The 16,075-nt window shown below is 41.6% G+C and overlaps 1 protein-coding gene across 1 annotated transcript in view; it reads right to left on the bottom strand.

Moving 5' to 3' along the window:
- Window positions 1–16,075, bottom strand: part of GABBR2 (gamma-aminobutyric acid type B receptor subunit 2) — an 850,065-nt gene that overhangs the window by 148,378 nt on the left and 685,612 nt on the right. The window contains exon 12 of the mRNA XM_036741052.1: window positions 4,920–5,027. Within this exon, the coding sequence (XP_036596947.1) occupies window positions 4,920–5,027 (108 nt within the window). The remainder of the gene's footprint in view (window positions 1–4,919; window positions 5,028–16,075) is intronic.

Raw genomic sequence — 16,075 nt, 5'->3', positions numbered from 1 at the left:
CTATTTTCCACAGGACCTGCATTGTCCAAGTGATGCTGGTAACAGCTAGGGTGGCAAGATTCTAATTTCTTCCCTCTCCCACACCCACCGTGTTGTGTCCTTCAATCAGATTTTTAGTATTTTACCTTATTTTATTATTTTATTTTATAGACTGGGGTCTCCCTATCTTATCCAGGCCCAAAGTGCAGTAGCCATTAATGGTACCAATCCAACCATTAATGGGCATGGGAGCTTTGACCTACTTCATTTCCAATCTGGGGTAGTTTGCCCCTTCTTGAGAAGCCTCCTGGCCTCCCATGCTCAGGGGCTCATCATACTGGTGCCAGATTTAGTCCAGACACCCAATTGGCTCAGTGCGTTGCAGCTCAGAACTCCCAAACTAAAGTAATTCACAAGTCTCAGCCTCCCTGGAAGAAGGGATTACAAAGGAGCTCAAGTGGATTTTTTAAAAGAGAAAAATTGAAAACTTGTTCATATTAGACCTGGGCTCTTAGTTCAAGCTTTTGTTTGAATTGTATCTTGAATGAATGAATGAAAAGGTACTTGTTAAGTACTTACTATCTGTCAAACTTTGTGGTTAAGGTTCACAAAAGTTACATGATTTGCCCAAGGTTGTAAAAGTATTTCTTCATTTGTATATTAAGTAGCATAAAAAACACACTCACCTATCTATGCATAACTAAAATAATGAAAAAAAGGTCCTGAATTGGATTATGATGAAGTGTTTTTCCCCCCACCTTCACACAACATGCATCACTGATAAATCTTTCCTTTATAAAAAGTTCAAGAGAGGCGGCATAGGCTGCCAGATAGAGGAGCCAGCCTCAGAGTCAGGAAGACCTGGGTTCAAATCCTGCCTCTGACACATACTAGCTGGTGAGCATGGGGAAACGGCTTAATCTCTTTGCGTCAAGGCAATTTTCTAAGTCCATAAATTAGAGCTGATTTGCCTAATTTACATTGGTAGAGGGTGTTTCCACACTGGCGCTTCCTTATACTTTTGAAATCATAGGTTCAGGATTATAAAAGTAAGCTGAGCCCAAAGTCTTCCTAGAATGCCCATGAAAGGTAATGCCATGTTGCTCCCATGCCACAGAACACTTGGGCCAAGCACATGCTCAGAGATTCCATTGACTTTGATGGGAATGGCCAAGCTGGGCAGGAAGGGCAGTGCTCCATTTTCCAGAATTATCTAGGGCTCCCTTGGGAAGGGCTGGTAGAATTGTAGTGTATATGAAAACATTCCTCTGTCAAGGATTATTTCTTTCTAGGCTAGCTAAATAATTTCTTTCATAATACACCAGAAAGACTGAAAATCAATAATGTGCAGGAGTGATATCACTGCTAATAACCATAAATATAGAGCTGGTAAGGAAATTTTGACCTACCAGGAAGAAATTTCCCATGAGAATCTTAAAATCAGTGTTGTGATTGGTGTTGGGGTTTGGGGTGACTTGATACCTCATGACCACCTTAATGGACCTGACATTGTCTGGTACAGTGCTCAAGAAATGCCTGAAGAATAAATGAAGCTAAAACAGGCACCAGTGGGCAGCAGGGTGTGGCATCAGTGGCTGCAGTAAAAAAAGGGGGAAGTAGGAGCTTGTAAGTCCAATGGTCACCCTGTTGGGTTTGTAGATAGCTGAGGGACAGGACTCCAAGGATAGCATGATAACCAGAGGGAGGGAGGAACATCTCATATACTGCCCTTAGAGCTAATGGAAAAGTCTCAGTTTTATACTTGTTACTCAAAATAATGGGTGGCACCAAACACCAGTGGCATCTGGATCAAGATGGAGAACCATGAGGCCAACATTTCAAAAGTTCTGTTCAGTGGCTGTTTAGACTCTTAGAAAAAAAAATTTATTCCTTTAGAATTCCTCCAGATTGTTGTGGACAAATAAAAATGAGAGTAAAGCTTGATGCAGGGCAGAGGTTTGGTGGTAAAAGTTCTGGTTCTGCCACTTAGAAGCCATGTGACCTTAGAGTCAGCTAGCTGGAACAGTGGGCGGAGTGTTGGCCTCAGAGGAGAACTGAATTTGAATTCTGCCTCAGACACTTAGTAGCTGTGTAGTCCTGGGCAAGCTGCTTAGCCTCTTTCAACCTCACTTTCCTTATATGTAAATGGGAATAATATTAGCATTTACCTCCCAAAGCTGTTGGGATAAAATGAAATAATATTTGTAAAGTGCTTTGTAAACCTAAAGTGCTATATAAATGCTAGCTTTTGTTCCTATTAGTTTGGGCAAGTAGCTATCCTCTTAGACTCAGTTTCCTTCTCTGTAAAATTCATTAATTCATTTATTAAGTGCATACTAATTAATGTACAGGTTCTGTGCCAGGGATTGAGGCTACAAAGAAAAATAAAATTGTTCCTGTCCTAAAGAAGCTTTTCTTCCATCATTAGGAACATATACATAGAAAATTAAATATAAAAGATAAAGAAAGTAATTTCTAGGGGATAATACTAGCAGCTGGGATTTTGGATCAGGAAAAGCTATGTGTTGGGAGTGGCAATTGATCTGAGCTTTGAATCAAGCTATGGTGAGGAGGAAGGACACTGATTCTGTGTCAGTGCAAAGACATGGAGAAGAAAGGAGACAGGCAGAACATTGTGTGCAAGAAGGAAAACAATATGCAATAAGATTGGAAAGGGAGGATGGATTCAGACTGTGAAGGGTTTCAAAAACCAAACAGAAAAGTTTGTACTTGATCCTAGAGGAAAGATAGAGCCACTGGGGTTTCTTGAGTAGGGCAGTGATGTGGTCATATCTGTGCTTTGGGTGGAGTGTATGAGATTATCTCTATGGCTTCTTCTAGCTCTAACATCCAATAAAGGTTTCAATAGGACATATGTGAATGAGTATATTTTGTAAAACTAAACTATTTCTGTTGTTCAGTCGTTTTTCAGTTGGGTCCGATTCTTTTGTTTGGACAGTGATGAACTGAGGTGAAATATAATTGCCTATTAAGCAGTCTCAGAAACTGCTTCATATTTGGATGTTTAAGTCTCAGTCTCCTGGGAGAGTATAATATTATTTTATTATGATATTTATTTTCATTATATTAATTATTATTAATGTTATCATTGATTGCTTAAGTCTTGTTGATGTGCACTTTTGGAAGCCTTTTGTGTTAAGCATTTCTTTTGAGTGTGGGAAATAAATATCTGTCCCATACCTGATTTACATTGTACACTGAGTACCTTTCTATTATTCCCTTTGAGGAGACCTATACATGAGCCAAACCTAAGCTTTAATTAATTTTTCTCCAAGGCCCTGGGATGGGACCATAAAAACCAAAGAATTTGAGAAAAAGAGTCTGGTCCTTCTTCCAGGTATTAGCTACGCCCAAGGGCATATGGGTCCAAAGCAAAGGGGCTTCTTAATGGAGAGGGTGAGGGCAAAGCACCACAGTAATTGTTAGAAGAGTAATAAAAGAGGATACTGACAAGAACATAAAGAATAAATGAAGGGACTGAGAGAAGGGATCGGGAAGACCCCTGTGGGTCCTGAAGGTCGTCTTGTAGGAAACATTAACATCTATTAAGTGGTCTGGTCTGGCAGGGCTGACCCAAGGCTTTTGGCTATACTATATAATAATAACTGTAGCTTACATTTATACAGCTTTTTAAGATTTACAAAGTGCTCTCCATAGGTCATCTCATTTGATCTGAACAATAACTTTGTGAGGTAGGGACAGGCGGTATCATTATCCTCATTTCACAGATGAAGGAACAGAGAACTTAAGTGGCTTTTCTAAAATCACAGAGCCAGGACTCTTTCAAGGTATATGTCTATTCCCTGCTTTCTCTTCTGTCTCTTCCTGGCCCCAGTTCCCTTCCTGTTACTGAAATGCTAGTGGGCGAACTGTGGGAGGCACATCTAGACAAGGTACAGCAAACTAATCAAATTTACAAGTGGAAGTTGTTCTCAGTGCAGGGGGATGGACATTCCCTGGCTTCTTGGGCTTCCATTAATCCACAAATGCCCTTTGTTATGGAAAACTATTAAGCCTCACTTCCCAGTGGGGTCTATAAGAAAGTACTCACATATTCAGCTGACTCACTGAAAATTCCATAATTCTAGCCCTAACCTTGTCCCTGACGTCTTGTATTTTTAATATTTTTCAACTTTAGACCCTCCAAGTCCAGAGCTCATGACTAGGGCTGAGCTCTTTTAGGCCAAGAGACTTCACTTAGATCTCTGTCAGACAAACCTAACTGTTCAGGGAGAAGTTGGTGCCACATTATAAGATAGGCCCACCAGGCATGAATTTAGGGCAACCCAAAGAGTCAGCAGGAAGTGAAGCAGTCGGCTTGGATCTCTGTCCACCTGGCTGGAGATGTTTCTTCTTTTTTATAGTATGGGAACTAGAGGAACAGGATAGGGAGGGCGTCAGATCATCTAATACAGGTGTTTAGGGCATCAAAGGGGTCTTAATCTACCATTGAGGGTACCTACGCTGCGGAGTGTGGACTGTGAGCTCCTCTATTTTGAAATGTGAGCTCCTCCATTTGAATGTGATCTTCTGGAAGGCAGGGACTGATTTTTACTTTTCATTGTATCCCTAGCACTTAGCACAGAGCCTGACATGCATACAGTAAGCACTTAATATATGCTTGTTGACTGACTGACTTGGGACTAAATGGTATGAATACCACAGTCACAAGCCCACCCTTTTTCACCCCATAATGAGTACTGGCCACCAAATGCATACCAGTGGGTGACAGTGCCCAGTGATGCTAGTCTTTCACATGACCCAATTATAAAGGTGGTGCTAACCACCTGTGAAATTTGCTTCAGCTCTTTGGAGACTTTAAAAAGGGAATAAAAGACAATCCGTGGCAAACACCCAACCTATGTTCACATGGATGTGGAATCTGTCATTGCTGTTTCAGAGAACTAGGTAGGAATTACCTTCTTTTTCATCTTAACATTTTTGAAGATGGCATGGACCCTCCATGTTTTTGCAAACATTGCTCCAAATGCAGTCGTGTAGCCCACCGTGAGAATCCAGGTTCGGACCTAAAAATCCAAAAGAAGACAGAACTTAACATCTTTTCCCTGTACTGTACGTAGGCATGTAGTTATTCGCATGTTGTCTCCCTCATTAGAATGTGAGCTCCTTGGAGGAAGGGGCTGTTTGTGCCTTTCTTCTGAATCCCCATTGCTTTGAACCTGCTGCTTGGCACATAACAATCATTTAATAAGTGCTTGTTGACTGACTGACATCTTGTGTGCAAATTAAATTTTCTGACTTTTGAAACCATTCCAAATTCCCCCTTTAGATATATGTTTTAAAACTACAAGCATGAAAAGCATTTAGTTCTAAACATATTTGGAGAAGACCAAAGCAGTGAGCCCCCCAAATTTGTTTACATCAGAACTTTCACTGTCTTAGAGGCAGTTATCTCTTTACAACATGAGAAGGAACTTTTCAGATGATTCCAAAGTGACTCCAGGCCTGAATGGCACAGAAAGCCTCTCTCCTCTTCTTCCTCCCCTCCACCTCCCCTTCTCACCTGTGCCTCTTAGGCTCTGCCTTTTCCCTGATCCAATTCCTACCTGAGACTTTTCAAGCCTGGAGATACCCTGGGCTTCAATGCACTACAGATTTATATTTTGATCTAAATCTGGAATGAATCTTGGAGGTATAACCCTCTGATTTTTTTTTACAAATGAAGAAACTGAGTGTCAGAAAGATTAAATGACTTCTATAAGGTATCAGAAGTAGAAAGTGGAAGTGTTAGGATTTGAAGACCTCTGGAAGTTTGCAGATTTTAAGCCTCAAGACTTCTAATTCCAAATCTAATACTCTTCCAATTCATGGACTCTCCACTATAAAAAGGTGACCTCCATGTGGTGGAAAAAGGTCAGGAATCAGGAGACCTGGGGTCTAGTCTTGATTCTTCCACTACTGCCCTCTGTGGCCATTGACAAGTCACTTTTATCTCTTGAAAATGAAATAGTTGGTTTTGATTATCTCCAAGGTCTTTTCCAGCTCAGAGTCTTTGAATTTAGTCAGATCTGACTTAGTAGGACTAATTTACAATATTTATTAGTTTTTTATAATTGCAATGATATTATGATTAATTGCATTCTGCCTTGCCCAAAAGGGAGAAAATTCTCCCTTCTGTCCTTTCCCTTGTTTTTTTTTTCCTCTTGTAGCATGTAACAAAACACCCTCTCCTCCCTAGCTTGGAGTTATTTGTGTTTCAATATAAAAATGTATGACTTAAGTAACGGTATGAAACCTAACAGATGTTCTAGGAGGGACTGGATGTGGGCAGAGAAGCAAACCTTGAAGTGGGTGGAGTGGAGAACTATCCCCGAAGCTCCAGAGAAGTGGAGCAGGGAGCTTGGGGGAGCCAAGGGGAAAGGAACCAAGAGCAGAGTTAGAAAGCATTGAGGTTAGACAGGCAAAGCCCGAAAATTTGGAACAGGAAGTAGAGCAGCTTGGAGCTAGCTGACCATAGTAATGGCTTTAGGAAGGAGACATGTGCTCTCTAGGCTAGAGAGAAACATACTGAACCATAAGATCTGAAAGATGGCCCCCAAAGCATGGTTAGTCTGGAGAGTATAATCTAGAGATCTTTTAGGCAAGCTCATCTAGGCCTGTGACACCTAGCTGCCTCTCACCTAGGCCTAGGCAAATACATAAGAAAGAACAGTGGGTAGGACCCTCTTAGGAGGTTTAAACAGCTCTGTACCACCCCCAGATATAAGCTGCCTGTTTCTGTGTCTGCAGGGCCTCAACTTCCCTTCCCCTATGGCTGTCAGGCTGTACCTGGCAGAGAAAAAATGTCCTCTGCTCCAGATCCAAAGCTATCTCCAGTGTCACTGTCTTTAATTTGCTGACTGAACCCCCGACTGTTCTGGACCCCCCATCCCTGCTTAGGCTTTTGAAACCTGCTTTCTTCTTACAGCCTTTAGTTGATTTCTGGGACTTAATTCCCTTTCAGAATATAAACTCTGCATTATAACATAAGCTGCTTGCCAGTAAGGAGATAATTCCCTTTATTGTATTTTGTATCCCCAACACCTACCTAGCTCAGTGCCTGACACGTCGTAAGTGTTTAACGAATGCTTGCTGGTTGATTGAACTTATTATTTAAGGGAAAAAATGACTTCCTCCCTCAGTTGTTTCTGAGCCTGTAGATGTTACTTCAGACACAGTCGTCTATTGACTCTGGGGCTGGATTTCCTTAAGGGCTACCTCCTTTAGTGATCTGGTTAGCATAAACCAAGTCTCCAGGGTTTTCCTTTGGCTCACAGACAAACACAGAAGAGTGGCCTCTGGTAGAGAGCAGAGGCCTCTGCTCTTCCAGAAATACAGCGGTGGGGTCACCTTTTTTAGTCCCGGAGCCAGCGGGATACAAGATACCAGGAAGATGCATACATTCATCCAGCTGGGTAAGAAGGAATAGAATCCTGAGATCACTGTGGACAAAGGAATGCCCCAAATTTGCCAACCTTGTTCAAGCCTCGTGCTTGTAATTTGTCTGCTTAGCAATCGTGCATAGGAACTGACTCCAATGTGTCACCAAAGCAAAGTCCTCTAGCAACACTCTGACTGCTGGCTTTTATGTGGTACTTGTTAATTTCTTTAAATGGAGGTAGGCTGTGAGGGGGTTCAAATCTGACCTCAGACACTTATGAGCTGTGTGACCCTGGGCAAGTCACTTAACTCTGCCTCAGTTTCCTCATCTGTAAAATGAGCTGGAGAAGGAAATGGCACAAACCACTCCAGTATCTTTGCCAAGAAAATCCCCAGTGGGGTCACGAAGATTTGGACATGACTGAAAAACGACTCGACAAAAATAAATGACAGAATAGGAGGGAAATTTGTTGGAGGCTTAGGGATGGAGAAGTTGTTGGGGCTTGAAAAGCACTCAGTCTATATAATAACTGATAATAATAATAACATGACAACAAATAAAATGTTGATATGACACGTTAAGTTTTACAAGCTGATCCTCACAAATACCCTGCAAGACAGGCACTATTATTATCCCCGTTTTAGGACTGAGGAAACTGAGGCTGAGAGAGGTTAAGGGACTTGCCCAGGGTCACACAGCTTGTAAGTCTCTGAGGTAGGATTTGAACCCAGGTCTTCCTGTCTCCACACCCCTGGCACATCCTACTTCCTGAAGTCATACTTCCTTTCTTCTTTCACTCCATCCACTAGGCCACCAGGTTGTAAGAGAAATTAGAAATTAGATTAGTAAAGATCCGAACTGTGAACAAAGACAATTGACTTGAAGCTGCCAACATACATGCAGCTCATTTCTTGAGCTGGCTAGACCACTGGACTTAGAATCAGGAAGACTCGAGTTCAAATCCTGCGTTGTATACTTTTTTAAAATTTACTTTTTTGCAAGGGGGAAGGCAGGGCTATTGGGTTTAAGTGACTTTCCCAAGGTCACACAGCTAGTAAGTGTGTCAAGTGTATACTTACCATCTATGTGACTCTGGGCAAATTACTCAGTCTCTATGTGCCACAGTTTTCTCTTCTGTATGATGAGAGGGTTGTACTCGATGACCTTCTAAGATCTCTTCCACTTCTACGTCCATGATCTTAGGAATTTTCACAAATTTTACTCATAAAAATGCTGGTTACTCACCGTCTTTCCTTCCCACTACTCCTCCTGAGGCTACTCTGGGCAATGACAAGGCTTTATTAAGCTCCTAGCACTATCTGATACCTGGTGTGAGGAGCATCTGACTTAAAACTTCTTTGCTTCCCACTATTTTCTTCCACCTCACGTAAGAAGTCATAAATTTTTGAAGGGAAAATAAATGCAACAAAGGACCAACAATTTTGAAAATACATTAAAGCTCTGAGAGGACCCTTTTATAATTTTTGTAAAAGTCTTCATTTTCCTTTTTTATCCTCCTCTGGATATATCTGCCTTCTCTCAATAACCAACATTAGAGATAAATAAAAACCTTTCTTGTTTAGTTGTATTGTTTTATTTATTAATGTTGCAACAGTATTATTTTCTAACATTCCATTGTCAATATGCAACATTTTAGTGGCATTATGGGTTACATACAGTGTGTGTGTGTGTGTGCGTGTGTGTGTGTGTGTGTGTGTGCGCGCGCAGCTCATTCTGAGTACCTAACCATAAATTATAGTATTTTTTATGGGAAAATTAAAAGACTTGTTTCCCAAGCTCTAGCTCAGGGATACTTAATGTTTTTTGCATCATAGATCCCTTTGACAGAATGGTGAAGCCTATGGATCCCTTCTCAGAATAATGTTTTAACAATCCCCCCTCCCAAGAACTGCTTTAGCTGCATCCCAGAAGTTTTGGTATGTTGTCTCATCCTCATTGCTTTCTTTCACATAATTATCAATTGTTTCTATGATTTATTCTCATTATTTAGGATTTCATTGTTAAGTCTCTATCTGAGTCTGTCTTTTGTTTGTGCTTCCTGAAATAAAATGAAATTATTGTCTATAAAGGATATGTTTATTACTTCCACCTTTTATTCATTTGTTTGCAATATCTCTGGGCCCCTAATACAGTCAGTTTTTGTAAAAGTTCTATGTAATGCTGATAAATACACATATTTTTTAGCAGTCCCAGTTAGAAGAAGCCATAAGTCTTTTGGCTCTAGATTATCCAGCAACTTGTTAAAACAATATTTTTAAACAATTGTAAAGAAAGTGAATTTATTTCCTCATTTTTAAAGTATCTGTCTGATAATTTTAAAAGACAGAAGAGTTCATTTTGCAAGTTAAATCCTCATGAATTTTTTTATGATTTTTATATCAGGTCTAGGGTTTAGGTAAAGAAAAGCAGTAAGTGGTATATAAAAACTGAAATTCTCTAACATCTCAGATGAATTATGAATTCCTAATTTGATGTTATTCTTATATCTCTGTTATTAATAGGATTAGCTCTATAAGGCTTGAGCTGGTTTCCACATGAACTAATTATTAGAAAGCCAAATTTAAGAGATTGTACTAAATTATATTGGGTCTTGTTACTAGCAGATTTTATCAGAATTATCTAGGAACCTCTACAAGTGATTTGAAACTTCAAAAGCAAGGCCCACTTCATAGCTGCCCTGAGGATAGAGCCTTTTCCAGAATGTCCAAGAGAAGATGTTTCCAGGAACCAGACAACTACATGGAACATCTAGGGCTCAAAATATTCGGATTAAATGGACATTGGGAATGGGTTATTAGGATACAAGGAGACTTGATATTAGTTAATATTGATGGCTATTATTGTAGTGTTTGCCTTTTTGTTTCATGCTGTTTATGTATCAGTTTTCTTGGTTACCTTGGTGACATGTAAATTTCCCTTCTTAAATTAGTCCATTGTGAGCCCTCTAAGTAGTTTGATCTGAAACCAGACATGTAATTCTGATTATATGTGAAAAAAAACCCTTATAGATTTGGTTTATAGATAAGTGAGCCGTGGGGGGAGTGCGCTGACACTCCCCCGTGAATCAAAAGGGGGAAATTGAGGGAACTGGGGTAGAAAGTGGTGGTGGGAACTGAATGAACCACAGTACCTCCATCTTTTGACTCAATTCTAGAGCTAGCTCAGTTCCCTTTCTATTCAATTATGGGTCTAGTCCAATTTCTTTCTTGTGAGAAAGCTTTATTTAATTGTGGGAATTGGGAGAGGACTGTTACATTTATCTGAACCTTGTGCTGCATGGCTGGGAAGCTGCACCACCTCTGCCTTTTGCTTAGAGACCCTTAACTAAGCACTCAGGTTATTCTGATCAGAAACTTGGTCAGATCTGAAGATTGATGCAAGGAATTTTCTCACAATTATGCGTCTCAAGGAATCCATCTGTCTTCTCTGAAAACTGGCTCCATGCTGATCAATCAGTTACTGTTTCCATGTTCCTTTGATTGCATACAGACATTTGGGGAGGGGAGTAGGATGCCTTTTTTTCTGATTTCAGGGAATTGTACCTGTTCACTCTCCCCCTCCCAAACTGGAAAGTCCCTAATCTTTCCTACAATTAGAAATCAGATTACCTAATGTTGTATCCAGATTAATTGTTTTCTTTTAATTAATTGGTCTTGTTTGAGTAATTGTTTTCAATGCATAAATGTCTCTCTCCCCCTGTATTTGGGATCCAGGGTCAAAGCTGAGGAAGGCTACTGGTCTCGATTTGTTAGACAATTGGCTTGCGTTGCTGAATAAATCGATAGGCTCAGAAGTTCAAACCTGTGTTTCCTTGGTCATTTCATCTTTCACCCACCATGCATCAAAGGCCACCTAATCCATTTCTTTCTAAGTGATATTCCTTTCAACTACATCCCTGACAAATGGTCACTCAGTCTTTGCTCGAAGACTTTCATTGACAATGAACTGAATATCCATTCTAGACCACTGAACCACCGTGGCACAGAGAAACTAGTGCTTGACCTTGAATCAACAAGATCTGAGTTCAAATCCAGCTCCAGACACTAGCTGTGTGACCCTGGACAAGACCCTTCACCTTTCTCAGTCTCAGTTTCCTCATCTGTAAGATGCGGATAAATATAATGTTGTGAGGATGGAATGGAAAAATACTTGCAAAGCTTTGCAAACCTTAAAGTGATAGATAAATGCTATGCTATTATTGCTTTAAGAGAGCTCTAATTATTAGGATTTCCTCCCTACACCCCAACCTCCTACCATGTAAAGCCTGCATCTGCCTCTCTGCAGCCCATTTCTCCTAGTTTTGCTCTTGGGGGCCAAGTTAAACAAGCCTCATTCCTCTTCTCTTTGGCAGCCCTAGCAGCCTTTCCTGAAAGCTATCATGTTCACCCCAAGTCTTCTCTTCTCCAGGCTCCCTCCAGTGATCCTCAGAAAACATGAGCCCTCTTCTGGATGTGCTCCAGCTGGTCACGCTTACACAAATCAACACATCCGCTCCATCCCCTCTCCTGAGTTCTAGTTCCACATTATTATTCACCTCTCCGACAGAACTCTCCACCTCTGGATGTCTCACTGGCATCTCAAACTCAACATATCTAATCTTGAACTCAGCATCTTTCCCCACGAACCTGTCCCTTTTCTTAGATTTCCTATTTATTGTCAATATGATGGGGGGTGGGGAGAGAAGTGTTTAAGGGCCAGGAGGCAAAAGAAAATACACGGGAGGCATGCAGAGATATTGGGGAAACCTCTCTGGGAGGCCCTAGCCAGAGTCTGGCTCCTGAGAAGAGCTGCTTAGAGGGTGGCTGATGGACTTAGCAATTCTACCCAAGACTGCTGTTGCCAAGGTACTAAGGAGCGGTAGTCTTAGAGAAAACTTCCAGGTTGTGTTTTGGGAAAGCGGCTGTGATTTTTGTAGGTTTCAGAGACGAGGAGATGAGTGAAGGGAGGAATCTTCTGAGGTTGTGAGCATGGCTGAGCATTATGAACCCAGCCATCAGGGCCCCTGGGAATTGTCCCTAATAGGTAGCATTTCATTTGCTCTCCTTTTGGGAAGTAGTGCCAGGGGTTCTGTGGTGTCTATATCCCAGAGGTCCTTTGTGGGTTTCTGTGCCTGTGCCGCCTGACACCTAGAATTTGCAGAGATGGGGCTGTCATGACAGAATGTGATCATTATTAGCCTAGTTGGAGAGTCGGGCAGCTGAGCTGTGGGAGCAAGAATGGAGAAGCAGCTGCTGGCAATTGCCCTAACAAGGGCATCAGTCTCTTTCCCAATCTTAGGATGTTTATAGGCAGCTCAAGAAAGCAGAGATATCCCAGGTCACTGGGCTGGTATTCCCTAAACTGGCTGAGCTGAGATGTTAAATACTCTTGGTTGTTTACTGTTTAGTCATTTCAGTCATGTCTCACTCTTTGTGACCACTTTTTGGGGTTTTCTTGGCAGAGATTTTGGAGCGGTTTGCCATTTCCTTCTCCAAATCATTTTACAGATGAAGAAACTGAGGCAAATGGGGTTAAGTGACTTGCCCAGGGTCCTACACCTAGTAAGGGTCTGAGGCCAGATTTGAACTCAGGAAGATGAGTGTCCCTGACTCCAGGCCCAGTGCTCTGGCCACTATGGCGCTACCTAGCTGCTCTGCATCTGATTCTTCCTGTTTTATTGAGTTGCTCTGAACTCCATCAATACCCATGTATTCTGTATATATCTTGTTTTCCTTTATCTTGTTCCAGGGACTGATTTTTGCCTTTTTTCTCTACTTCTTAGCACAATACCTGGCACATAGTAGGGGCTTAATAATGACTTTCTTCTTCTGTTAGCTCCCTCCTCAAATTTCCTTCTATACTTTTTTTGAAGGGGGGGGAAGGCAGGGCAATTGGGATTAGGTGACTTGCCCGAGGTCACACAGCTAGTAAGTGTGTCAAGTGTCTGAGGCTGGATTTGAACTCAGGTTCTCCTTACTCCAGGGCCGGTGCTTTGCTCACTGCGCCACCTAGCTGCCCCTTCCTTCTGTATTCTGTTTTTTATCCACCTCCATCTCCAATACTCCTTGAGAGCAAAGCCTGTGAAAAATATGTGAACAGAGTAGACGGAAAGTATCCTTAGAGAAACAATGTTCTAACAGCTAGGGGTGGGGGGAATCAGGAAAGGTCTCATTCAGCGTGGTAGCTTTTCTTTTCACCTGAATGTCATCCACAAACCCGTAAAATCAAGGTGGATGACCATCTGGCAGGGATCTTGTAGAAAGACAGGAAGTTAGACTAGAGGTCTCTAAGGCCTCTTCCAACTTGGATTGTTAACACAACCCTCAAAGTCGAACAATTGATCTAGGAAGCAGGAGGGCAGAAGCCATTGCCAGGGACCTGGGGAAAGTGTCAAATTCTCTCCCTTTCAAAGGCTGCTCAAAAAGACAGATCTAGCCTAGGCTTCATGGCTAGTATTTTGAAAACTGGCCCTCAAACTGCAGGGGAAGGAAGGAAGGGAGGGAGGGAAGAAGGAAGAAAAGAAGGAAGGAAGGGAGGAAGGAAAGGAAAGGGAGGGAGGGAGGAAGAAAAGGAGGGAGGGAGGAAGAAAGGGAGGGAGGGAAGAAGGAAGAAAAGAAGGGAGGGAGGAAGGAAGGAAAGGAAGGAAGGGAGGGAGGAAGAAAGGGAGGGAGAGAGGGAGGAAGGGAGGGAGGAAGGAAGAAAGGGAGGAAGGGAGGAAAGGAAGGAAGAAAACAAGCATTCAAAGAGCCTACCATGTGCCAGGTACTTTGCTAAATGCTTTAAAAATATTATCTCATTTGATCTTCCTGGGGTTGGGGAGTAAGGTGCTATTATTATCTCTATTTTACAGTTGAGGAAAATGAAGAAAAAAGAAGCAAAACAGCCCTCCCAGGGTCACACAGTTGGTAAGTGTCCAAGAACAGACTTGCACTCAGGTCTCCCTGATTGTAGGTCCAGTGCTGTATCCACTGAGCCACCTAGCTGTTCTACAACTGGCTATATATACATCACATCACAGGGGTTAGGGGTATAGTGCCCCCATGATCTGGAATATCTGTGTAAAATTTTTTGACCATCCCTTTGTACCAGAGAAATTTGAATTTTTTCTTTTTCTTTTATGGTACTTTATTTTAAAATTTGGGTTATTATACAATGCTATACATATATTTTATGTATTTCTGAGTTTCTAAACTTTTTCTGTGTCATCTGCTGGCCTTCACATGTCATCTGTGTCTTTCACAAAACTCCCCCCAAATTCCCATTTAATTTCTTATGCCAATCTGTGATATATCAAAACCAAGAGGGAAAGTCACAGTGTGGAGGGGATAACTGTAGTTAGGAAGGTAAACAAGCAATGGGGACAGGTAAGTCCTCTGTGGGGCGCTGCAGTAGAGCTCTGGAGAGTGAAGTTCCCTTTCCTTGTGTGATTGTGTTTCTGTCTCCTTGTGTTGCGTACATACTTGGGGATAACCTTTTGGATGGGGTTGTGGGGCAAACTTCTGCATATCTCAAGATACAGCATAAAACAAAGGGCTTGGGTAGAGATGACCCTTGGTCACAAGGTCAGTGACAGAAGCGTCTCTGAAGCCTTTTTGTTTTCTTGTGGGAATGTCCGAGCTGTAGCGAAAGGGACCCTTGCAGTCAGAGGTCATGGGAATCTGACGCAGATTCTATCATTAAAATCAAGCTAGTAGAATGTGATAGCGATGAATGATTTCATTGTTTTTCTTTCCTTTCCCCTTTAAGGTTGTTAAGGGCTTTAACCCCTTTAAGGGCTGCATATGGACCTCCTGTGGCCGGCTTATGGGAAGAGATGGGCCAGAGTTTTACAGGATGGGCAGGCACAGATGGGTTGCAATCTGTATCATTGGAGGGAGCATCCAAATCAATGACATCCCAGATGCATTTAAGTATCTGAGTAGTTTATATATTGATTTGCAGAAACAATATGGGGAAAAACACTGCTTCCCTTATCTTCTCAAATCAATGTTATGATTTTAATGCCCTTTCTTTTATGGGCTATACGTAACTATCCTCGGTTTTATTTACTTAAGCATAAACGTCTAGAAAAAAAATGAGCAGCCTACCATAATAACCTCACTTAGGAATGTAGAAAAGTGAAAGAAAACCTTGAAGTTAAAAACATGATTGAAAATGGAAACAATCATGCTCAGTGACTACGCTTTAGCATTATGTAACATTAGATTTATTTTCTAAAGGAGCTCTTGACAAAATAAAGCATTGCAATTAGGTTTTTATAGTTTGTGGGAAAATAGTCAGAGCTGGATTATCTACACTGACAAACATACTACAGGAAAATGAGTTCTTTTGTAGATGATATGGATAAGATGCCCACGGGTCTTCTTTGTCCCTAAGGCAGCATTTCTGTCTGAGAGACTGGGAGCCTGGTAGGGACGTTTTTTGAGCTGGCATTGGTGGATTCAGGCAATTTTCCTTCTCTTGGAGTCTGTATTCTAAAAATCCCCCTTCCAATTTCTTATCTCATACCACCTGGCAGGGATGGAATTGCTGGGTAGGCAAATACAATCTGCCTAAATAGTAAGCTGTAAACCACCTTGGGATGAAAATTCGAGTGAGGTGGGGGTGGCTAGCTCTTCTTTCGAGTCGAGGATGCCTTGAGTAGAAATAGTTTCATTATTTGAAACTCAAGAGAGGGAAGATTAAATTAAAGAT

Source organism: Trichosurus vulpecula, chromosome 1 (assembly GCF_011100635.1).
Source record: "Trichosurus vulpecula isolate mTriVul1 chromosome 1, mTriVul1.pri, whole genome shotgun sequence".
NCBI lineage: Eukaryota > Metazoa > Chordata > Mammalia > Diprotodontia > Phalangeridae > Trichosurus > Trichosurus vulpecula.
Note: the sequence above shows the minus strand (reverse complement) of the source record. Positions and strands in the feature narration are given on the sequence as shown.